A 26,035-nucleotide genomic window follows, 5' to 3' on the forward strand; every position below is an offset into this window, starting at 1 on the left:
TCCCTTTTAAAGAGGTAATTATTGGGGGACTCATGCAACATCCCTTCTATAGAGGTAAATACTGAGGCTCACGTCATCATCCATTCTATAGAGGTAAATATTGGGGGCTTGCGTCAACATCCCTTCTATAGAGCTAAATACTGAGGCTCACGTCAACATCCCTTCTATAGAGGTAAATATTGGGGGCTTGCGTCAACATCCCTTCTATAGAGGTAAATACTAAGGCTCACGTCAACATCCCTTCAATAGAGGTAAATATTTGGGGTTCTCGTCAACATCCCTTCTAAAGAGGTAAATATTGGGGGCTCTTGTCAACATCCCTTCTATAGAGGTAAATATTGAGGCTTTCATCAACATCCCTTCTATAGAGGTAAATACTAAGGCTCACGTCAACATCCCTTCAATAGAGGTAAATATTTGGGGTTATCGTCAACATCCCTTCTAAAGAGGTAAATATTGGGGGCTCTTGTCAACATCCCTTCTATAGAGGTAAATATTGAGGCTTTCATCAACATCCCTTCTATAGAGGTAAATATTGGGGGCTCACATCAACATCCCTTCTATAGAGGTAAATACTGAGGCTCACGTCAACATCCCTTCTATAGAGGTTAATATTGGGGGCTCACGTCAACATCCCTTCTATAGAGGTTAATATTGGGGGCTCACGTCAACATCCCTTCTATAGAGGTAAATACTGAGGCTCACGTCAACATCCCTTCTATAGAGGTTAATATTGGGGGTTCACGTCAACATCCCTTCTATAGAGGTTAATATTGGGGGCTCACATCAACATTCCCTCTATAAAGGTAAATATTGAGGCTTACATCAAAATCTATCTTTAGATACAAAATGTTATTAAAAAATATGGATAATTTATTGATAAATTGTATATTCAGTATTAATAACTTTTTTTCAACTGACAATAGGAAACAGAATTCAATATCTATAGAAGTAAACTTGAAATATAACTCACTGTGTTACTGCTACTACGTGTAACAACCGGTATTCATCAGCTTCTGGTGTGACCCTCTCTTGCAGAGATCCCACTCATCTGGCGAGGATGACCTCGATGGATCAGAGAAAGAAGACTCAGTAGATGGTAAAGTATCATTGGGACCAAGGAATCAAATGTTGTGTAAAGGAATAATGGGGCCTCTCTGGAGACTGGGGGATGGGACCAAATAGGGAAAATATGTAACTAAGTCGAACCTACCATGGCCCAAAAGGGCTTTAGTTTGTTTACATCATTGATCTTTCCCCCACCTCCATAGGGTTTAGGGTGGGGCACAAAAGGTTCAGAACAGAATACATTTCAAGTTTCATCTTTGTTACTTCCTTAAAAAGCTAATGTCTTAATGCTTGGATGTGTAGACATATCTGGGCTCATACATTTCAGTTTGTTCAAAACTGATCATCGAGTACCCTAAGTGTGGTCACTCCTAGTGTGTAAGGTCTACACCTTGTGGCAAATATTCACTGTTTTTACTGATGCAATACATTTAAAATGAGGCATGTTCATGTCTTAACCCTTTCACCCCTATGTAACTTTCGTAGACTCTATCATGCGATGATATGGATGAGTCCATATTGTAGTCTACAGTGGTGAAAGGGTTAAAGGTTAGGGGAAAAGGGTACCAACAAGTTAAAATATATCATAACTATTGTCGTAATTGTGAAATGTTTAGCCAGTCCTTTTCAACAGAACTATTCCATAAAAATTACATGTTGGGATGCATTTTACAAAATTATAGCTCTTTGAAGTTTGAACATCTGAAAAAACAAGGAGGCATGGTAGTCTAGTGGCAGGACGCCAGGCTCGTGACTGAAGGGTTATGGGTTCGAGTCCTGGCACGGAACTGTTGTATCTTTGAGCAAGATACTTGACTCCGCTTGCTCCAGCCTACTGAGCTGTAAATGAGTACGTGGTTGGGCAGAATATCTGCAGGAGTTGAACTCAGGACCTTTACATTGCAAAGCCTACACTTAACCAATGTTACCATCACGGAATTATAAATACACAGCATCTAAATGAGTGTCCGATTGATTGGCCTATGAAAACAAACAATGAACATTGAAAAATACATAACTTGACAGGGGAAGTTACTCCAAGCCAGAAAAACTCATTTCGGATGTGTCATCTTCTATATAGAAGGGAGAATACTCCCAAGTGTCAAAAACTCTTTTTCATGATAATAACTGATGGAGCAGAACTCTTTATCTTAAAAACTTGTTTTGTTTATGGTCTTGAACGCTTGGGACTAATTAGTTCACCTGACCAAGGGTCAAGCAGTGTGTTAATGGGTTTCATGTTTATGGATATTATTTACAACAAAGTGAGTGATTCAAGGTCCTTGGTCCTCATGTTACACCTTAGTTTCAAGAATTTCTAATATCAAATTGACACAAATAACCTGAGAAACTCCTACCTACCAGCAGTATAGGGTTCAACACTGACAAATATTGTAGACTCCTTATATCTTTAATTGCCAGTGTACCAATTTATAACTGTTATTGTTGATTGGCAGACTTTCTGGAATCCACTCCCGAGGAAAGTTCGCTGAGAACACCCTCCCTGGAGCTGACCGGGCACAATGGAGTGGTGGTGTCTGCTGATTGGATGGCTGCTGGAGGTCAGGTGATCACGGCATCGTGGGACAGGACCGCCATCTTGTATGACGCTGAGTCAGGAGAGCAGATTAATACTCTGACAGGTAGTGATGGCAGGGTCAGCATGGTTACATGATTGACTAAAAAGCTGGCAGTTTTCCTCTGTTGTGACAGTCAGACATGAAATCTCCAAGATTCTCTGACAAGATTACAATCTAAACTTACTCCCTCACAGAAAATGAATGAATCTCAAGGAGTACACAGCTCAGCCGAATTTCACATTTTTCCAAAATTTTGACAGCATGTGTTCAAATGTCTCCAATCCTGATTTGAAAGTCGGGGAAGTTCTGTTAGTGTTCACATCTGTTGTCACAGAAACCAATATCAACTACAGTCAAACTTTGTTAATCTGGACAGAATTTCTAGATAGAGGAATGATGACATTTACCCTCCATAAGCTACATTTTTCTGAAATTTATACGCTTTATATAAATGTATTGTTAGTATTCACCAGCTGGGTTTAGTCTACTGCTGGTCTTCTGATCTGATATACATGTATGATATGATATCTTTGATTCGTTACGCAGGTAATGTGTTATTGCTATAAAGCAGTAATGTAAAATATATTCTGGATCAGTGACCACAAACTTAATTCTTATTATCTACCAGGAACATATACATATACAAATGTATTTATAACTTCAACATGACAAAAATTGGCTCATAAATGTCTAGAATCTTGTCACGAGTTACGAGCAGATATAAGAGAGTTTATGTTGTGATACTGACAGGACACGACCAGGAGCTGACAGACGTGCGGGCACACCCCACGCAGAGGATGGTCGTCACCTCATCAAAAGACACCACCTTCAGGCTGTGGGATTTCCGCGACCCCAACATGCTAGTCAATGTTTTCCAGGGCCACACGCAGTAAGTCCCAATGTCACTAGTTCCGAGGTCACACATTGTATGAGTCCAAAAGTGACATGCGGTAAGTCCCAAGTTAAATAAAGTAAGTCCTGAGCTATCTTTAATTTGATCAAATGAACAGAATCAGCACAATTTTCAATTCTAAATGAAGAAAGTATTTTAGGAACAAGGTTTTATTAACGCTCAGCGTCTATTCTGTGTTGATTGTAGACCCGTGACCAGTGCAGTGTTTGCGGGAAGTGACAAGGTCGTTTCTGGGAGTGACGACCGCACTATCAAGGTCTGGGATATAAAGAACATGCGATCTCCCATCTCTGCCATCAGATCTGACTCCTCTGTCAATAGGTAAGTGAACAGACAGTGGGGAGTGGACACTTACATAGTAAGATGTAAGAGTAGGCTAAGGCCACTACAGACGACACTTACTTCATATTATCCAATGTGTTATAACCATAAAGAATAAAGAATGTAAACCATGAATTTTTGGAATAAGATTCATCAGTTTGGTATGAATATTAAAGACTTAGGTTTGTTTTGAACACAAACAGGAATCGAAAACTTATTTTGCGAGCTTTCGAAATGTACTGAGGCTTAGTGAGTTTTTTTCAGCGGTTTAGAGTTGAGGCACGGGTCATTTACACTCTTTGCTTGACAAAGGAAACTGTCGTTTTCAAAAGTTCGCAAAATCAGTTTTCAATTCCTGTTTGTGTTCAAAACAAACTTAGTCTTTATAAATCATGAATCATTAAGAGTAGGCTGAGGCCAGTACAAATGACTCTTACTTCAGAAGTAAAAGAAGTCTACAAATGTGTTAGAGGACATCTGATACTTTAGTAACAGTAGGTTACATCCACAACAGAAGTCACTTTCTTTACAATTGGCTTAACAGTTTTAGCAAAGTAAGGAAAATTAAGGGTATAGAACTTGAGATATGACTTGTCTTCCCATAGCTAGATCCTGTCAGCACAGGGACTTCTAATCATTGTTATTTTGTAATTGATGCTGTCTTCTCCAATTCTATATCTGTTAACCTTCTTCAGTTTTATTACTGCCAGAGGATATAATTCCTACAATCAACACAAGGATATTGTTCTTCAATGACCAAAAGTATACTGAAGGTGTAGTATTGTGTGTTGTTAGTTTTGTTTTGTGTCAATGAAAAACAATTTCAGAATGGATCTGACTGTTATATTTGATTAAGGTACAGCTGATAAACCGTGCTTGTAGCTGGTAACGAGAAAATGTTTTATTCATGTCCGAAATGCATTAGATTTATGTCAAACGCTTCATAGTGCTATACTCACACTGGTTGGGCTCTGTAAGAGTTACTTCACTTTGAATAAATGGTGCAAAAATAAAGCCACTAAAATAAGATTACTGTAAAAATCTGTTTGTTTACAGAGGCTAGTCACCAACATGGACTTGTTGTGAATTTTATAGAGATATACCTAACTCTTTTTAATTGTGTTTTCAGATTATCCGTGTCCCAGGCACATAACATGATCGCTATTCCACACGACAACAGACACATCCGTCTGTATGATATCCATGGTAACAGAATTGGACGGTTGCCTCGCAGTAACAGACAGGTAATTAACTGTAACTAACGACAACAGACACATTCCTCTGTAAGATATTCATGGTAACAGAATTGGACGGTTGCCTCGCAGTAACAGACAGGTAATTAACTGTAACTAACGACAACAGACACATTTCTCTGTATGATATTCATGGTAACAGAATTGGACGGTTGCCTCGCAGTAACAGACAGGTAATTAACTGTAACTAACGACAACAGACACATCCGTCTGTATGATATCCATGGTAACAGAATCGGACGGTTGCCTCGCAGTAACAGACAGAAATTAATTTACTGTAACCCATGACAACATACATCTGTCTGTTCTTACTGATAGGAATCTGGAAGTATTTAGTAATAAAACTCAGCATTTATACATGTTAAATTGCTGCAAATGATCATCTCATACAAATGTACCAGTAATATTTTAGGATTATTGAAATAGAAAAATTTTGGTTTCTGATTTGCTGAGCCACTTTTAGTTTCTTCTCAATTTCTATCAGGCCAAATTTGATAGCAAATAGGGTGTTCCTGTTATATTACCCTATCCAGGTGTTGTTAACCTGAGCCGGCCAGAAATATAAGATGACCACAATGGTCTTGAGTTTTCTGAAGCAGGACAGCTTTTTGTCTAGTTTAAATAACAAAAGAAATAGGTGAGAAATACAGGACTAGTGGGCCACTTGTATTGGATCTCAGCATACTGCATCATAAGTATGCTTTGTATGTAGTAAACAAAACTTGTGGCTATAGTTTACCTCAGCAGATGGTAACATTTATTAGGGAGATTTAAGTGTAATAGGAGCCGACTGTTACACGGGTGTTGTTTCGTATGTTTCAGGGCCACACCAAGATGGTGACAGCCGTGGCGTGGGCTGACGATCACCCCATCTGTAACTTGTTTACCTGTGGCTTTGACAGACAGGTGTTTGGTTGGAACATCAACATACACAGCAAGGAATAGCCTGTGAATCTCCCGATTCAGAAATCATAATCATAGAACATGCAGGATGTACCCAGCAAAAATAGACAGTGAACTTTTCAATTTGTAAGTCATAACCATGGAAAATTCAAAGCAAGAAATGGGCAGTGATACTTCACATATGGTAACTTTACCCACAAAAGTAAGTGTTTGTGGTAACTACTCACAAATGTTAAAATCTGTCATTGTGTTATATCTGTAATCATTTATCATTTGAAAATGAAGTAGCTTCTCTCGTTTGTTCGAGTATAAAGAACCATGACAGCATCATGTCGACATGCGATGATTGACATAAGGGAAGTAACTCTGATAAACAAAAAATAACTGATAAACAAAAAATAAAGAATTGCACATTGATCACTAACAATGAGTATGTAGCAGCTACACATGAAGATGTTCTAGGAATTTAGAGGTGGGCATAACAATGGATGGATAGATAAAAGCTTCCTCAATATTGCATAATACTGTAGGTCTAGTGTGTGAACCGCTTTGAGACGACCTACGAACTAGGTTGTGATAAAGCGGTATATAAGAACCTCAAATTATTATTTATTAGGTTACTTTGGCTCATAACCACCCCATTCCTTATAAACACCTCCATCCTGGTTGAAAGTCCCATCCCTTCATCATTTTTTACCAACTTACTTGAAATAAATGTCTGTTATGGCTATATTGAGAATTTTGACGATTGTCACCCTTTTGTTTTATATATAAGCTATTTCCTGCTACAATGTAGTGTGCAGTCTGTGAGTTAATACTCGTAATGTTAGCCTCTGATCAACAAAGGTAATGAATGTTAAACTCAACACACAGCTTTTTGATAATTGTGAACAAGATAATTGTGATTTTAATGTTGTATTTGTTGAGTAGTGATTCCAGATCTCGATCAATCCAGACATTTGACTGGAATAATAGGCCATGAACCCGTTCAAAATCAGTTGTTTTGCAAAAATAAACTGTAAAATTCACTGCGTGCGGATTTTCCTTGTGAAAACAAGTTGGATGTTGCGACAATAAAGAGTTACGAGTAATTATATTTGATAATAGTGGTTACATTTAAGGCAATTTTAATAGTTTTGTCCTTAAAACTGCATAGATCAATAAATGAATAATGAAGTGAAAAAACTGTGATGGGAGGGAGAGAATAATTAGGAAGGAGTTGTGGAATGGTTCTTGCAATATTTCATATAGAATGAATCGGATAAATCCACCTCTGCTAGTCTTCTTATACAATGTCTGAAGATATGAACAACAACAGACAACAACTTATGTATGCATGCCGTTTGCAATACTTTCATGGTTACCTTGTATGGTAGTTACATGGTAAATTTATTGTAACCAAAAGATTTTGGTCCACCAATATATTAATCATGGATCAAGATGTCTCCCTTGTTTTGTCTCCTTTGCTGTATAGGTCCTAACAGATATTTTAGTACTCACGTCTTCCATTAAGTTATGCTGGTGTTATCAGACTGGACTTCATTGTGGCCGTGAGACTGGCCTAAAGTCTAAACAGACTTGGCTAGTGTTTAAGCTTTGAGAACACTGTTAGAATACTAGAAGGTTCCTGGATCATTTTCAGAGGTAAACTATATGATAAAAGAATATTGTAACAGTGACATTTTATTTAGTACTTCTAGATCACCTGAAAAATATACCATTCTGGTCAGTTTTTCAAATTTGTTTTGCATTAGAAATCCTGTTGCAAGAAATAAAAATGTCTGAAGAAACTGCTTCCAATGTCCTGTTCGACAAATATTGATGTAAAATATCACAATTGAAGCTGTTGTTTGTAATGAACTCATTCCAGTGGAGCAAAACGCAAGATTTAGAGGATTCTGCTAATTTCAAAAATCAAACATTAAAATCACAATCTAGTCTCCTTTCAATATAGAAATACTTTTGCCTGTCTGATAAGCTCATAAACCTTTTGACCCAATCTTTAAGAGATATAGCAGGAATTTTGTCAGAATATTTTCCACTCTAGGAACAGTTTTAAGGAATCAAACTACAAATATGCATAGACATTATAATTCAATTTGGACCATTCTAGTCGTAGGTTTGGAGAGTTTAGTTAATGGTGCTAACAACGCAGGGTTTGGAGGTTTATACAATGTAGTACCGATGTCACAGATAGGGGAGGGAGTGGGGAGGGGGAAGGGAGGGGGGTTTCCTAAGTAGTGATGTCGTCGTGTCATTTTGTCTAATATTCTTCTGGCCACGTTAGCTTTATATTGTAAATCAGAAGATAAAATTTGATTGTTTACGATAAAAACTATTTATCATTACATGTATGATTATACTGTATGATGAAAATACATTGGGATTGTGCGAATGTCGTTAAGTATTCTGAATCTCTTCAGGAATATATAATGGTACTGTTATCATCATAGGAAGCATCGGTACGGACCCCACTCATTACTAACATGTATTATTAGAACCGTAATGTGTGTCACTTATTGCTGTAATTTAATGTAATTGTTTGATCCTTTTACTTTAGTGTATATAAGTAGAATTGATCAATAAACCTGATTATGGAAATCTTGTGTTGTTGTCTGTATATGTTCCGGTATATATAAATTGTGGATACATGTAGATTTAAGGTTCTGTTTAGCACATCTCCGGTTGCTGAATCACGAGTGTTTTATACCATGGTTTTATGGCCATTGACATAAAATACTTAAATATTTAGGAGGCACAGTAGTCTAGTGGTAGGACGCTGGCTCGTGACAGAAGGGTTGCGGGTTCAAGTCACATCACGGCACTGTGTTGTATCTTTGAACTAGATACTATTCTCCGCTTGTTCCAGTCTACTCAGCTGTAAATCAGCAGTTGTTGGACAGGGCTAGAATTGTTGAATGTGCTCCTCAGGGAGTTGAGAAAGATATTGTCTGGTTGCAAAGGCCCTGTAACCACAGATAATAATTTGTGAACCGCTCTGAGACGACCCACAAACTAGGTTGTGATGAAGTGGTATATAAGAACCGCAATTATTATTATAAATTAATTAATTATAAATACAAATAGACTGAACTCAGGAGCTAGGTTGCTGCAGCTATATCCTAAGTTCTATACATGTATAAAGCTCATAAATTCTCACTTCAAGATGTAGACCAGCAACTTTCAGCTTCCACAACAATGTTAAGGACAGACCAAACAACACAAAAACTGCTTTTCAGCCATTTTATTTGCGAGATCATAACAATGAACGTGCCGTGGTCGCCTAGGGTAAACTTGTACTGACGGGTGCCGTGGTCGCCGAGGGTAAACTTATACTGACGGGTGCCGTGGTCGCCGAGGGTAAACTTGTACTGACGGGTGCTGTACAATACCGTGCGACATCTACCCCGTACACAAGGCACATGACCTTCCGACAGTCATGACCAGGTGATTCATAATGAAACAATTATGAAAATTGAAAAATGCTGATAGTCTAAATGACTTGCATAAAATACTATGATGACAAATGTAAAGACTGAACTATGAATAAAACACATTTATCTCCCCTTAGTGTAATTGTGCACAAAGTGCACTCCATGACAAGATTTCAGTTGATGAAGAAATGATAATCATTAGACAAAGAAAAAAAAATCATGGGAATGATTGGTTGATATGAAAACATTCATAACAGTTTTGTAAAATTTTCATTCAACATCTTACTCATGTTCACAAGACGTAAAAAAGACTAGTTTTTTTTGGTGAGCTCTTTATGTTAGAATTCAAAAAAGTTTATTAAAAACAAAACTGATTTTGTATTTGAAATGTAGTAAGACAAATGATCAATATTCATTAGTCTGAAACAATCAGGCCATTCAGTGGAATTACTTGAGTTAAAACACAACTTGCCTAAGCTAGTGCAATAAAGTTACTAAGTATAAAATACCAAATTAATCTAACACAACAAATCAATCTAACACAATAGATACCGACATTGAAACAATGGGGAAAAAACCCTTTAAATCTCAACAACAATGTTGTCAAATTAGAACTTAAGTTATAGCCCTTTATGTCTCGGCCAATCTCACAACAGCATTCTTCCATTGCACCAAGTTTGAGCAACGTTCAGTAGAACTTAGGTTATATGCTTGGCCAATCATAGGTCACGGGGTCCATCTTGAATCCTAAACCTAAAATTCAGACATTAAACCTTCCCCCATAGAGTATGAACAAAAGCAGTCAAACAGAATTAGAGTTAATAAGCATAATTATTTCAATCATTCCGTTGTAATAGTTGCTATTTTTATCAGATCAAGAAAACTCCCATTTAATAGCACATTCCCACCAATACTCGTCAGAAGTTTCATAAGAATCAGCATTTAAATTTTGAGACGAGTGTTCGACAAAATCACAGCGGAAGAGTGAGATGCTGTAATTTTAACAGGGACTATTACATAGTCCCCCAAATAACCCCTTCAGTTGCAAAGTAGGGGCAAAGAGGACTCAATGACATATAAATCACTGCAGATCTGTTTTTGTGAACAGAAACATGACCTCCGACCGTTAACTGAGACGTGAAGGTCAGGACGACACAAATACAGTTCAGAGCACATCTTCTGAGGGATAAGCCTGTATCTTTCAACTTTCATCAATATACCTTCAATGGTGTCAAGCCCTGACAAGACTTCACTGAAAATTTGTGCTTTTTTAACCTTTGATCTTGAGGTAAAGGCCATAATGAGACCTTAATTATTACAATGCAATGTACACCGTTTGTAGGTGATGCGTGTAGCCTTCAAATTTCATCAAAACATCTTAACTGGTTCAGAAAGTTACAGATATCTTCACCGACTCCACAAAATGAAATTTTCAAAAACAAATTTACAAAATAAATCGTAATTTAGTTTAAAACACAATAAAGTTGGTGTCCAAATGTGCAGTATTATTAGTTCCTGCTATACACAAAAACATTCTACGAATAAAATCAAAACTTCAGCGAGTCCCGAGATCTTTATTCTCCACGGGAATATCACTGAATTTCATAAAGTTTTGGGAAATAATTCATCCCATAGAATGAAAAGTAATTGATTTAGTCAAGAAACATGGAACTTTTCATTACAATAGGCACAAAGATTCAGAAAAGTTAACATTGACTAATGGCATGATTACAGTTTTTACAATCCAGTTACTTCTTTGTATTAAATGACAAAGACTCTTTCATTTTTCATTATTTTCAGATTGGCAAGTAGAAACCAATTCGATCTCCAGTATTATCAAACCTTAGTCATTTTTAATTGATGCATATGTAGCTAAAAATAAAATTTTAAAAAAAGATAGGAAACCTTGCTGATATTGCTAAAAACAAATTTCTTTTACAGGCTGTAAATAAAAAATAAAAAAATAAAATAAAGGAAAGGATAGGAAACCTTTCTGATACTGTTAAATTTCCTCTTCTTCTGCAAAATATTTAAACAAAATTCTTTAACAGGCTGAACGATCTGTAGATTCTACATATTTTCTATACCATTATGTGACAGGACATTTATTTCAAGTTATAGTTTTAATAAAACAAAAGCATAAAAAAAACCATATGATAAATAAAACTGAAAAAATAGCCTCCAGCTCATTTTGCATACAAAATCAACATTAAATATTATCATCTAAACACCGAGTTAGTCTACAAGTAAAAACCTAAAGAAGAATAGTATTCATCCGCCTCCCATAGCCAATGGAAACCGAGGAACATTCAAATTGACACTTTGTTAAAAAGAGAGAGAAATAAGCATTTACAAAATTTATATACCTCGATCAGTTAGTAAGAGACATCCATTTTAGATGTACAAGACTCCCGACAAATGATAAAAATCATATATAAATAGAATTAACATACATAGTACAAAGCCAGCATTAAAATCTGCACATAGTCTCTGCTGTGTCAATACTTCAAAAAAATGTTCCATAAAAAAGTGTAAGAAAAGAATGATTGAAAATTTTGAGACTGAAGATCTAGGATTTCCAATTTAACAAGTTTTGATTTTTGTTACATAAAAAGTTAAGAATCTTTTGATGATAAATCTATAGAAATGTCAACAAATCAATCAATGATGTATTAAAAAGGACACATACCAACATTCAAACAATTGTGTAGACTTCTCACGGGCAGGTTAAGAGTATCTATCGACCATCAAGTAGACAGGAAGTTTGACAGAAACGACCGACACATGATTATGTTGAAAAAGTTAAAAACAAGCAATAAGCTTTATAACAAACTGTAATTGTAACTTTAAAGTTCTGTTGGAAAAGACACTGGAAAAATGGGAAAATATTCCTATACAAATTTTGTAGATTTTTCTCTAAAGGATTAGGCCATACCAAATTAGTTTCTTATCTTAATGGGATTTTTTTTACCAAAAAGACTCGCCCTCATCCCTTTTTATTTTCCCCATTTTTTCACTACATTTTTGCATATTTTTGCTTTAAAACACCTGTATGTTCATAGCAAGTCACCTTTTATTCTAGTAAACAATGAAATTAGGTACAGTTGATTCAAATGTTTGGGTTTGGGGAGTGTCCTGAGATTGTTTTCTTGGTAGATCAACTTCAGGCACTTGCTAAGGACTTCATAGCTTGAGTTTACACATCATGTGTAAACTAAAACCACATAATACGGGTTAAAGGCATAGTAAATGCCTTTGTTGGTTTTGATAAGTGACGTAGATATAATTGTTTTGTTAAAATCTTCATTTTAATTCAGTTTATAAAACATTCACATTCAATACATACCAAAAAATGATAGATAGTTTGATGTGCCTACATTAAGGTCTAAACTATTACTATATGTTTTAAGCTGAATTGCCTACACAACCCTACAGTAGTAATCTAGCTAGTTCTGTTTGGTTCATTGCATAAAAAATCATTTCACATGGGGGAAAAAAACAGAAGATTTTTTGATTATTAAAACACCCTGGGTTTCTGCACCAAACAAGATCTTACTGAATTTATTTATTATTAAAGCAAGAAAAACAAACAACCAGAAATTAATTTGGTGTGGCCTAATGCTGAGTTGGTCTGTGATTTACTAAGAATTTATTGAGACATTTTGATTGGATGAATATTGACTCTATCATGAGTACATGAACAGGGAATTAAGAGACGTTTCAAACACATTCATAACATTTCATGCCTAATGTTGAGATTCTGAATGTGTGCAATGATTAGCACCTTTCAGTCATTCTCAACTAGTCAAAATTCCACAACTTGCTGTCATGCTTGTTCCACCCCAATCTTACAACGTCTGTTATGCCCAGTCTATTTTAACCTACACTCCCTATCATGCCCAGCCTACTTCAGTCTATTTTAACCTACACTTCCTGTCATGCCCAGTCTATTTCAGTCTATTTTAACCTTCACTGCCTGTTATGCCCAGTCTATTTAAGTCTATTTTAACCTACATTGCCTGTCATGCCCAGTCTCCTTCAGTCTATTTTAACCTTCACTGCCTGTTATGCCCAGTCTATTTCAGTCTATTTTATCCTACAATTCCTGTTATGCCCAGTCTATTTTAGTCTATTTTAACCTACACTGCCTGTCATGCCCAGTCTCCTTCAGTCTATTTTAACCGACACTTCCTGTCATGCCTAGCCTACTTCAGTCTATTTTATCCTACACTTCCTGTCATGTCCAGTCTATTTCAGTCTAGTTTAACCTACACTTCCTGTCATGCCCAGCCTACTTCAGTCTATTTTAACCTACACTTCCTGTTATGCCCAGTCTATTTCAGTCTATTTTAACCTACACTTCCTGTCATGCCCAGTCTACTTTGACCTTACAACTTCCTATCATGTCCTATCCTAACTATGTGATGACTGTCCTGGTTAGCTAAGAGAAGAGACCTGCGTCTCGTCCAGTGTGAACTGGTCCTGTTCTAAGGGTTTCTTCACCCAGCTGCCAAGTCCCAACGTCTGGAATGTCTTGAAGAGCTGCGACTTGGCAAGTTGGTAGTCGATGACGGAGCCCTTGGCCTCCAAGTATGTTCTAGGCTTGGCAGCTACAGTCTGGCTGGTTAAAGATGGCAGACAGCCATACAGTTTTGAGAATGACTCAAAGAAAGAATTTTTACACAGGCGTGATACTCCGCCATCCTCAAGTTTGCCAGTCATAGCGTTGATCACCTCGACACTAGAATCTGTACAACACCAGTTGACTGCAAAGTTTGGTGCCTTTCCTGGCTGACGACTCTCAGGGTTGCTGATGCCACTCAAGTATGGCTGGTGGAGGTGGTACGGCTCAAAGATATTCTCTATACCCGACAGACGTGTACACACAGCCCGCGACAGGTGGTCACCGTGGTACAGACTCCCCAGGATTATACTGTCAAAGTAGATAGGCTGTACAAAGTGGCTCAGCAGGGATCCTGTCAACAAAAAGAATTGTGTATTACATAAGGATATAAGTGAGCAGGGCTGCTGTCAACAAAAACAACTGGGTATTACACCAGGATATAACTGAGCAGGGCTTCTGTCAACATAAACAACTGGGTGTTACACAAGGACCTAAGAGAGCAGGGCTGCTGTCAACATAAACAACTGGGAATTACACAGGATATAAATGAGCAGGGCTGCTGTCAACATAAACGACTGGGTATTACACCAGGATATAACTGAGCAGGGCTACTGTCAACATAAACAACTGGGTATTACACAAGGACATAAGTGAGCAGGGCTGCTGTCAACATAAACAACTGGGTATTACACCAGGATATAAGTGAACAGGGCTGCTGTCAAAATAAACAACTGGGTATTACACCAGGATATAACTGAGCAGGGCTGCTGTCAACATAAACAACTGGGTGTTACACAAGGACCTAAGAGAGCAGGGCTGCTGTCAACATAAACAACTGGGTATTACACAGGATATAAGTGAGCAGGGCTGCTGTCAACATAAACAACTGGGTATTACACAGGATATAAGTGAGCAGGGCTGCTGTTAACATAAACAACTGGGTATTACACAGGATATAAATGAGCAGGGCTGCTGTCAACATAAACAACTGGGTATTACACAAGGATTTAAGTGAGCAGAACTACTGTTACCACATCACAATAAGCTGATAACAAGTTAAATAGATTCACCATCCATTCAAACATTTGTTTTATGCACTTATAAAAGTAGAAGGAAATTCCAGTTTTTCATAATAAATTTCCTTTAGATATACATAACCTATAGACTACTAGATGTACTACTGACCATTTTCTACACACACTATTTCTAAGGGGAATAACTCTTCTAGACATAAGGTATAAAGCCGTTTACAATTCAGCTAGTGTACTGGTGTCATCAGAATTCAGATTGATGTTACGTTCTAGGGTCCTTGAAGACATTACATAAGGCCATCTCTTATTGGTCACAAACAGTTCAATAAAAATATTATTAACAAGGGGTCAGTTAAACTATAATATATTTTTGTTAAGACATGAATTGAATCGGAAATAATCATTTTTGAAACGCAAAATAGTTAATCATGTCCATAACCAGTGAAATAAAGCATTTATAAGAAAAAATAATAATTTTACTTTAGATTTCTTTAGTAAAAGTCCTATCCTAGGAGCCAAACAGTGAGATAAAGGGACATGAAATTCACAATTATGTTTTATATTTTTCAGTTCATTATCTATAGGCCTCAATAATCATGCTTAATTGCCCCCCCCCCCCCCCAAAAAAAAAGAAACAAATAGGTTTCAAAATGGCTATGTAGGATTTTTAATGGTCCTGAAAAAGAACACGCCTGGAAACGTCAGCCATGGGTGCCATATTGGATTTCTGACTGACTCGAGAATCAACAACACAATTGGACAGGATCATCAGTTGATCGTTCCTTCCAAGTTCGATTCTAAATTGTCCTTTTAGATTTTAAGTCTGAAATAAGTTTCCAAAATGGCAGCTGTGGTGGCAATATTGGATTGTGATAGACTTCAATACTGACAATACTTTGCAAAAGATTATTAGAAGATCGTTTCTACTTGGTAAGAGTTAAAATGATCCATTAGAACTTGAATTTAAGTCTTAAAATAGCTTTTCAAAACAGCATCTGTGGTGGCCATATTGAATTCTGAAAGCGCATTATTGTCAGGATCATGAGTAAATTATAAGTTACTGCTGAATTAGCCCACTAGTTTAAAGTTTGATTTTTACCCCCCCCCTTCAAATTGGTGGCAGTGACGTCAGCCATATTGGATTTCCAATTGCCCCGATGAATAACAATAGGTATTGATGAAATCCCGTCATTAGTTCAGTTGAGTTGGAAATGTAAATTGCTAATGGATGATGTAGGACCGACATGCCACGAGGGACTAAAGAGGACCACAGTTGGTTACTTGAACCTTCGGCTCAGGGGGACCTGAAAACTAAGAGCCAAGGATAATTAAGTTATGGTTTGTGCAAGCATTACATTTGCTTAACCTTTGTCCCTATATATATATATATAGATAGAAACTTTATTTATTTTTGCAACGATTATGAAACAAGTTATTTGAACTATATTAATCACTCTTGTTGGCCCTGATGTGTTAGTGTGCAGGGGGGTCTTCATGTGGGGGGAAACTGGAGTACCCAGGTCAGGCAGGTGACCCCATACCATTTCCCATTCAATGGGTAAATCAAACCCGCTACCTTTGTGAATTGCAAGTGTGTTTTCCACTGTGCCAACCGACCACCACAATACAAAAATGTAGAAACAAAAGAAAGTAAAGTGCTGAATTAAGTCTTTACACTTGCCCTCTCAACCCCGAGGAGGGTCAGCCCTTTTATTTGTTTAACTTTTGTTCCCCTAGGACCTAAGATGCTACCAGTAAACTAATACCTGCACAGTTCTTTCGGAGATGCTGTTGTCAAACAGCCTGTCAGACAAATGGATCCTTTTTTACCTATACTGATCAGGCCCCACTGAGTCAGATTTTTCATTTACATAACATCGGATCCCATAGGTGAAGGATGATATGATGGGATAGTGGGACAACTAGATTAGTGGTGGCTGTATTGTGGGACAACTAGATAAGTGGTGGCTGTATAGTGGGACAACTAGATTAGTGGTGCCTGTATAGTGGGACAACTAGATTAGTGGTGGTGTATTGTGGGACAACTGGATTAGTGGTGGCTGTCTAGTGGGACAACTAGATTAGTGGTGGCTGTATAGTGGGACAACTAGAATAGTGGTGGCTGTATAGTGGGACAACTAGATTAGTGGTGCTGTATTGTGGGACAACTGGATTAGTGGTGGCTGTATAGTGGGACAACTAGATTAGTGGTGGCTGTATAGTGGGACAACTAGATTAGTGGTGGCTGTATAGTGGGACAACTAGATTAGTGGTGGCTGTATAGTGGGACAACTAGATTAGTGGTGGCTGTATAGTGGGACAACTAGATTAGTGGTGGCTGTATAGTGGGACAACTAGATTAGTGGTGGCTGTATAGTGGGACAACTAGATTAGTGGTGGCTGTATAGTGGGACAACTAGATTAGTGGTGGCTGTATAGTGGGACAACTAGATTAGTGGTGGCTGTATAGTGGGACAACTAGATTAGTGGTGGCTGTATAGTGGGACAACTAGATTAGTGGTGGCTGTATAGTGGGACAACTAGATTAGTGGTGGCTGTATAGTGGGACAACTAGATTAGTGGTGGCTGTATAGTGGGACAACTAGATTAGTGGTGGCTGTATAGTGGGACAACTAGATTAGTGGTGGCTGTATAGTGGGACAACTAGATTAGTGGTGGCTGTATAGTGGGACAACTAGATTAGTGGTGGCTGTATAGTGGGACAACTAGATTAGTGGTGGCTGTATTGTGGGACAACTAGATTAGTGGTGGCTGTATAGTGGGACAACTAGATTAGTGGTGGCTGTATAGTGGGACAACTAGATTAGTGGTGGCTGTATAGTGGGACAACTAGATTAGTGGTGGCTGTATAGTGGGACAACTAGATTAGTGGTGGCTGTATAGTGGGACAACTAGATTAGTGGTGGCTGTATAGTGGGACAACTAGATTAGTGGTGGCTGTATAGTGGGACAACTAGATTAGTGGTGGCTGTATAGTGGGACAACTAGATTAGTGGTGGCTGTATAGTGGGACAACTAGATTAGTGGTGGCTGTATAGTGGGACAACTAGATTAGTGGTGGCTGTATAGTGGGACAACTAGATTAGTGGTGGCTGTATAGTGGGACAACTAGATTAGTGGTGGCTGTATAGTGGGACAACTAGATTAGTGGTGGCTGTATTGTGGGACAACTAGATTAGTGGTGGCTGTATTGTGGGACAACTAGATTAGTGGTGGCTGTATTGTGGGGCAATTGATTTGGTGGCTGGATATTGGGACAATTGGATAAGTGAATATAATGGCTGAATTGAGGGGCAACTAGATTAGTGGTGGCTGGATAGTGGGACCACCAGACTAGCATTTGCTGGATAGTGGGACCACCAGATTAGTGTTTGCTGGATAGTGGGACAACTAGATTAGTGTTTGCTGGATAGAGGGACCACCAGATTAGTGTTTGCTGGATAGTGGGACCACCAGATTAGTGTTTGCTGGATAGTTGGACCACCAGATTAGTGTTTGCTGAATAGTGGGACCACCAGATTAGTGGTGGCTGGATAGTTGGACCACCAGATTAGTGGTGGCTGGATAGTGGGACCACCAGATTAGTGTTTGCTGGATAGTGGGACTACCAGATTAGTGTTTGCTGGATAGTGGGACCACCAGATTAGTGTTTGCTGGATTGTGGGACATCTAGATGTTATTGTTGAATTATTAACAAACCTTGAATATCAGGTATTTTAACATCTATTATTTAATGCTACCATTAACAACTACATATCTAGTACACAGGCTTACGTGCCTGAGTATCAGATCATTACAAGCATGCCATTCATAAAAACAGAATACTTAATAAAGCTACAATTGACTGGTGAACACAAAGTGGTAGATCAAAGGAAGGCGGGTAGTCAGTGATTAGATTTTACACAGGTCATTACTGGTGCACACTTTTTATTCCCTTATCTTTCTCATGGAAAGGCAGATATCACGCACTAGAAGGTCTTAACAGGGGTGAAAATAACATGTTATGTAAGGAGGGTGTGCGACACATAAGGCGGGTATGTTGACACATAAGGAGGGTATGTTGACACATAAGGAGGGTATGTTGACACTTTGGAGGGTATGTTAACACATTAGGCAGGTATGTTAACACATAAGGAGGGTATGTTGACACAGTAGGAGGTATGTTAACACATTAGGAGGGTATGTTGACACATAAGGAGGGTATGTTGACACTTAGAAAGGTATGTTAACACATTAGGAGGGTATGTTGACACATAAGGAGGGGATGTTGACACATTAGGAGGTATGTTAACACATTAGGAGGGTATGTTAACACATTGGGAGGGTATGTTGACACTTAGAAAGGTATGTTAACACATTAGCAGGTATGTTAACACATAAGGAGGGTATGTTGACACATTAGGAGGTATGTTAACACATTAGGAGGGTATGTTGACACATTAGGAGGGGATGTTAACACATAAGGAGGGTATGTTGACACATAAGGAGGGTATGTTGACACATTAGGAGGGATGTTAACACATTAGGAGGGTATGTTAACACATTGGGAGGGTATGATGACACTTAGAAAGGTATGTTAACACATTAGCGGGTATGTTAACACATAAGGAGGGTATGTTGACACATTAGGAGGGTTTGTTGACACATTGGGAAGGTATGTTAACACATTAGGCAGGTATGTTGACACATTAGGCAGGTATGTTGACACATTAGGAGGGTATGTTGACACATTAGGAGGGTATGTTGACACATTAGGAGGGTATGTTAACACATAAGGAGGGTATGTTGACACATTAGGAGGGTATGTTGACACATTGGGAAGGTATGTTAACACATTAAGCAGGTATGTTAACACATTAGGAGGGTATGTTAACACATTAGAAAGGTATGTTAACACATTAGGAGGGTATGTTGACACATTAGGCAGGTATGTTGACACATTAGGAGGGTATGTTGACACATTGGGAAGGTATGTTAACACATTAGGCAGGTATGTTGACACAGTAGGAGGGTATGTTGACACATTAGGAGGGTATGTTGACACATTAGGAAGGTATGTTAACAGAAAAGGAGGTATGTTATCACATTAGGAGGGTATGTTAAAACATTAGGAGGGTATGTTGACACATTAGGAAGGTATGTTAACACAAAAGGAGGTATGCTTTCACATTAGAAGGGTATGTTAACACATTAGGAGGGTATGTTGACACATTAGGAGGTATGTTAACACATTAGGAGAGTATGTTGTCACATAAGGAGGGTATGTTGACAAATTAGGAGGTATGTTAACACATTAGGCAGGTATGTTGTCACATTAGGAGGGTATGTTGACACATAAGGCAGGTATGTTAACACATTAGGAGGATACGTTGTCACATAAGGAGGGTATGTTAACACATTAGGAGGTATGTTAACACATTAGGAGGGTATGTTGTCACATTAGGAAGGTATGTTAACACATTAGGAGGGTATGTTGTCACATTAGGCAGGTATGTTAACACATTAGGAGGTATGTTAACACATTAGGAGGATACGTTGTCACATAAGGAGGGTATGTTAACACATTAGGAGGGTATGTTGTCACATTAGGAGGTATGTGGACACATTAGGAAGGTATGTTAACACATTAGGAGGGTATGTTGACACATTAGGCAGGTATGTAAACACATTAGGAGGGTATGTTAACACATTAGGAGGATACGTTGTCACATAAGGAGGGTATGTTAACACATTAGGAGGTATGTTAACACAGGAGGGTATGTTAACACATTAGGAGGGTATGTTAACACATTGGGAGGGTATGTTAACACATTGGGAGGGTATGTTGACACATTAGGAGGGTATGTTAACACATTAGGAGGGTATGTTGACACATTAGGAGGGTATGTTAACACATTAGGAGGGTATGTTGACACATTAGAAAGGTATGTTGACACATTAGGAGGGTATGTTAACACATTAGGAGGGTATGTTGACACATTAGGAGGGTATGTTAACACATTAGGAGGGTATGTTAACACATTAGGAGGGTATGTTGTCACTTTAGGAAGGTATATTAACACATAAGGAGGGTATGTTAACATATTAAGAGGGTATGTTGTCACATATGAGGGTATGTTCACACATTAGGAGGTATGTTGACACTTAGGAAGGGTTAATGTTGACACATTAGGAGGGTATGTTGACACATAAGTAGGTTATGTTAACATTTACGGAGGTTATATTGACACATAAGAAAGGTATGTTGACACATTAAAGAAGGGTGTGTCAACACATTATTTATTATTTAAATGGAAAAAATTACAACATACAGACAGATGGATGACAGACGCTTTACTAGGTCATAAGCTCACTTGGCCATTTTGGCATCTTAGATATGGTTGTCATCCACTTTGATTTGAAATTGACTGAAGTGATACTCAAATGTCCAAGTAACCATGTTCTCCATCAGAATTAAGAATGCTAGTGATACTTGGGCGAAAGAGTGGAGGTGCTACTATTCCCATCGGACCTAGTGTTTAACCTATGGATTCATCCTTCACCAGAAATACTGACCTTGAATACCGAGGACATTCCAGCGTGCTATCTTATCACTACAGGACATGGTGAGGAGTCGCTCGCCTTCCAGTATGCCATCCCAGGTCTGTATGCCTGCCGATGGCTTTATAGGTATGGTGCCTTCACCCGACTCAATCTTTGTGCGTAGCTGTCCCCGGGCCTTACGATTGGGGTGTTTGTCACCTGAATCTCCAGGCTCACTTGCTGTTTCGTGGGGCGAGAAGATACGCGAGTCTCCACAGGGGGCGGTACTCACATACAGGTGAAAGTGCACACCCTCGCGGAGTGCGAACCCTCCCCCCTCACGATCATCAAATATCGAAGTGTTATTCACATCTTCCTCCTTGGAAAGATGTTTGGCAAGCTCTGCATGCAGGAAGCGGAGCACACAGCGACGTGATAGGATTTCTGCGTGACAGTCATTCAAGGACATCCCCTTATCACTCATGTACTCCCCATTGATACACTTGGTTCCCGTGGTAACACATAGCACCTTGGCGTTGGTAGCATCCTCCCCAGTTGTCATGACAACACCAGCAAGCACCTTCCGTCGTGCCTGAGGGCTCGTGAAGCCATTTGTGAGCTCACTGAACTTTTCCAGGACAAGCTTCGCCACAAGGTCTGCAAGTTCCTGGGGTACATTTGAAGCGACGTCACCAGTGGGCTGCATACCTGTGACAAGTCGAAGTAAACAGAATCAGAGACATGTTAAACAATTACTACTGAATGTTCTGAAATGACCCCTGTAATGGTAGAACAAACAATGTTAGAGAGATGACTGAAAGAACAATGTCCTAAAGTCCCTTTACTCCTCACACATACAAACTGCAGCATCCCATATTTGCTAGGTTACAGAACAAGGGGCGATCACACCAGGAATGATTTCCCATAGGCTTATGTGTTAGGCCAAACTCAATATTGACATTTCCTTTGTCCTCCTCAGAGTTACTTAGCTAACAAGTATCAAAATTTCTATGATTTTTTCTCATTTTACCAAATCATGTTTTCCCCCCCCCCCCCCCCCAAGAGCAGACAGTTTGTCATACCATGAAACGTCAAATAAAGATGATCAATTTAGATAATGCAATAAACCAGAGAACTAAAGTACTGGCAATCACTGTACATACATACAATCCTGATGTGATGCACATAGTTTTTCAAATAAATAACCACACAGCCACTACAATGCTCATTACTCTACTCTCATGGGTGCTACTGTACAAAGATTAACTGTACTCCAGGTTTCCCTTTCCAGGCCCCACCCCTCCACCCCAATAGGGACCACACCCTTCATTTATACAAAAATGTATTTCCTTTGCTGAGGAATTCTCCATGTCAAATAATATCAGAAGTCTTAACTATGTTTAGTTTTAAAATATTTACCCCAATTTCCATTTTCGGGCCTCAATCTTTTTCTCAGAAGTAGACCAAACTATTTCCTTGATCAAGCAGTGTCTATGACAAGTGAGGTTGAAATCCCTTCAACCATACTTAAGAATTAGTCTTTAAAAGATGAACACCCTATTTCCTATTTTGAGCCCTGCCCGCTTGCTCTGAGGGTTGGTTTGGAGTGGTTTGGAGACAGAACACTACTACACAACATTTATATCCTCTGACCTATAGATTATCATCGTCAAACCTTTCAGCCCTTCAGGACAAGCCAGCTAGTAGTAGTAGTAGGAAAGGTTGATGCTAGAACGTGGCATACATCAGAATGAATGACCACTGATCATATGGTTAGGCTGTGATGTTGTTAACATAATATATCTAGATCCAATTAAAGTCCCGCGAGGTAGGAACTTAACCCGATGTAAATTAATTTTCTTAGACGACAGACCCATTGTGATGTAAAACTGTGTGTGCCAACTTTTTTCAGTCACATCAATTACAGTGTAAAATTGTGTTAAAAAGCCGTTCAGTAGCTCAGATATAAAGCATAGGTTTACTTAAATAGTCCAATTTATTGATGCTATTACCATTTTCTTCAAGGTGAACCAGTCTGTGGTCTCATGTGACCAAGCTTTAAGTGTGAATATGTCTTCAATTAAATTCTTTCGACAATTACATCTACAACGTTTGAACCCCGGTACGCTGGTAGGTGCGGGTTTATAGTTGTGGCGTTCCTGGGTCTTAAAATAACTGGAGAAACATTGTTAATTTCGTTGGCCCTTGGTGATAAAACGGTGGACATATTTCTTAGTATGATACAAAAGGGAGGTAACCTTATCCGCCTAACATTTTTTGAGATAATCAAAACGAAAACATGTCTGCTGCACACCAATATTAGCTTTGGGAAAGAAATTAGTAAAAAATCTGCATATAATGACTATTAATGAAGCTAATCCTCGTTAATCAATCCACCAGCCCAGTGGTCTGGTTGTCCCATTATCCAGTCACCACAAATCAAGTTGTCCCACTTGTACAACTATCCAGCCTTGTTACATCAGCCATCCTTAATCTGGTGGTCCCACTATCAAGTCACCACAAATCAAGTTGTCCCACTTATTAACTATCCAGCCTTGTTACATCAGCCATCCTTAATCTGGTGGTCCCACTATCAAGTCACCACAAATCAAGTTGTCCCACTTATTAACTATCCAGCCTTGTTACATCAGCCATCCTTAATCTGGTGGTCCCACTATCCTAACTCCTACCTCACGTTTTCCTACTCACTCTATCTTCATACACACACACCTTTCCAGTCACACGTTCTCCTCACCTACACACACTTTTGATTCACAATGTAATAAATCCCTCTACATACAAGAGGCCCAAAGGGCATGTATCACTCACCTAGTATTCAGTTGTATTGGAAGATCTAGTTAAAGTCAAAAATGTAAATACAGCTGTAGCAGCAAATTAAGAGGGCCTAGTGGTCATATAATATTTCTTATTTAGATAACTCAATGGACTAATTAAATATTGGTACTGTAGGTATTATAGTTCTTTAGAAGAAGTTGCTTGAACACATTTTAATCTTAAGATAAGTCAAGTTGATTTATTTGGACAGCTGGTTTAATAATGAAGAAGCTGCAATTTTAAGATTGACATCGTCAGATCATTTATTTGAAAATAGCAACACTTAGAATTTTAAAGTTCACAGACAAATACAACATGCTGTGTTTGTTCACAGCATACAACCCTCTGGATGATTCCACACTTGATGTTGCATAGCGAAGGTTAGTCCTGATGGATCCTATGCTACAGTGATGGAACCTTCTAAACTACTGGCGTGTGAGAACCTGTATAAGCCTGGGTAGATTTGCACACAAATTGAGACACACAAGATAATATGAAGGATTATTTTTAATGTTTATTAACTGTTTACACATATCATTTTTATGAATTTGAGTCATACATTAAAAAAAAACACGAATGTAAACACAGCAATAAATATCCAATTCCTAGTAACATCCTTATTGAAGAATAAAGTCAACACAAATGTCAATGTCCGACCTGAAAACAGAATCCAAGTGAGGCGGTGAATGATGGAAATGCAGAGTGATTTTTCTGTGGACTTTGTAATGCTACAACGGATGAGCTTCTGTCAAAAGCGACACAACACCATGAATTTTGCAAATTGAAAACTGAATAACACGATAGATGCATGTCCATATCAATATCCTAACGGATCATATCTCCAACAGAGCAGGCCCATACCAATCAAAGGCTGCCCATAACACCATGTTAAAATTGGACAAGACATGCCATTTTAACATCAGCTGATTAAAGCTTAGACCCAAACGATGTTAACATTAGACATTTGTCATATATGTCAAATCTAGGACAAACACTGTCAAAGCTAAGACACATACCATCAAAGCTTGTCAAAGCTAGGACGCATATTGTCAAAGCTTGTCAAAGCTAGGACACATGTTGTCAAAGCTAGGACACATAGTGCCAAAGCGAGGACAAGTAGTGCCAAAGCTAGGACACATAGTGCCATCTATGCCATACTTATATATACAGTATTTCAGATCGACATTTAAATCCAAATATAACCTGATAAAACAGTTTGAGGCCTACTTAACATATAATTTTGTAATGGTACATACATTTGACATGAAACTTGATCATTCTTCTCATTATTCTTGTATCTGTGTTTAACTGTGTCTTCTCTCTCAGTTTGTCCCTCTTCATCCCTAAAAATTACCAGGTCATTAAACACACTGCTAATATAGTAAACAAATATGTATACTAACCCCCCATAAAACCTAAATACCCTCCTGCCACTCCTAACAAGCCAGAAAGGGCCTGAAATTTAAATAATTTGCTGACAATAAATCACTTTAGCTACTTGTCATAAAAGTGTGTTGAAATGGACTGAGC

At 38.4% G+C, this 26,035-nt stretch overlaps 2 protein-coding genes and 1 long non-coding RNA gene across 8 annotated transcripts in view; 1 reads left to right on the forward strand and 2 right to left on the reverse strand.

Annotated features, from left to right (window-relative positions):
* Positions 1-8,639, forward strand: part of LOC110463566 (WD repeat-containing protein 37-like) — a 34,999-nt gene extending 26,360 nt beyond the window's left edge. For 3 of the 4 annotated variants that reach the window (XM_021518259.1, XM_021518257.1, XM_021518261.1), the window contains exons 7-12: positions 1,039-1,099; positions 2,526-2,711; positions 3,399-3,537; positions 3,748-3,882; positions 5,012-5,126; positions 5,958-8,639. In XM_021518259.1, the coding sequence (XP_021373934.1) occupies positions 1,039-1,099; positions 2,526-2,711; positions 3,399-3,537; positions 3,748-3,882; positions 5,012-5,126; positions 5,958-6,080 (759 nt within the window). In that variant the 3' untranslated portion in view covers positions 6,081-8,639. Of the gene's footprint in view, positions 1-1,038; positions 1,100-2,525; positions 2,712-3,398; positions 3,538-3,747; positions 3,883-5,011; positions 5,127-5,339; positions 5,397-5,954 lie in introns of all 4 variants that reach the window. The other variant, XM_021518258.1, reaches the window with a different exon arrangement.
* Positions 8,640-9,266: 627 nt separating this feature from the next.
* LOC110463583 lies at positions 9,267-13,458 on the reverse strand. The gene is made up of 2 exons (XR_002464403.1): positions 13,397-13,458; positions 9,267-13,353 (listed from the first exon to the last, which is right to left on the reverse strand). It is a non-coding gene; the product is annotated as an uncharacterized LOC110463583 (long non-coding RNA).
* A 194-nt stretch (positions 13,459-13,652) lies between these two features.
* Positions 13,653-26,035, reverse strand: part of LOC110463562 (double-stranded RNA-specific editase 1-like) — a 97,774-nt gene continuing 85,391 nt past the window's right edge. For 2 of the 3 annotated variants that reach the window (XM_021518247.1, XM_021518248.1), the window contains exons 7-9: positions 25,762-25,848; positions 21,704-22,378; positions 13,653-14,448 (exon numbers count right to left, since the gene is read on the reverse strand). In XM_021518247.1, the coding sequence (XP_021373922.1) occupies positions 13,910-14,448; positions 21,704-22,378; positions 25,762-25,848 (1,301 nt within the window). In that variant the 3' untranslated portion in view covers positions 13,653-13,909. The remainder of the gene's footprint in view (positions 14,449-21,703; positions 22,379-25,761; positions 25,849-26,035) is intronic. The other variant, XM_021518249.1, reaches the window with a different exon arrangement.

The sequence above is a fragment of the Mizuhopecten yessoensis genome, unplaced genomic scaffold (assembly GCF_002113885.1).
Source record: "Mizuhopecten yessoensis strain PY_sf001 unplaced genomic scaffold, ASM211388v2 scaffold10917, whole genome shotgun sequence".
NCBI lineage: Eukaryota > Metazoa > Mollusca > Bivalvia > Pectinida > Pectinidae > Mizuhopecten > Mizuhopecten yessoensis.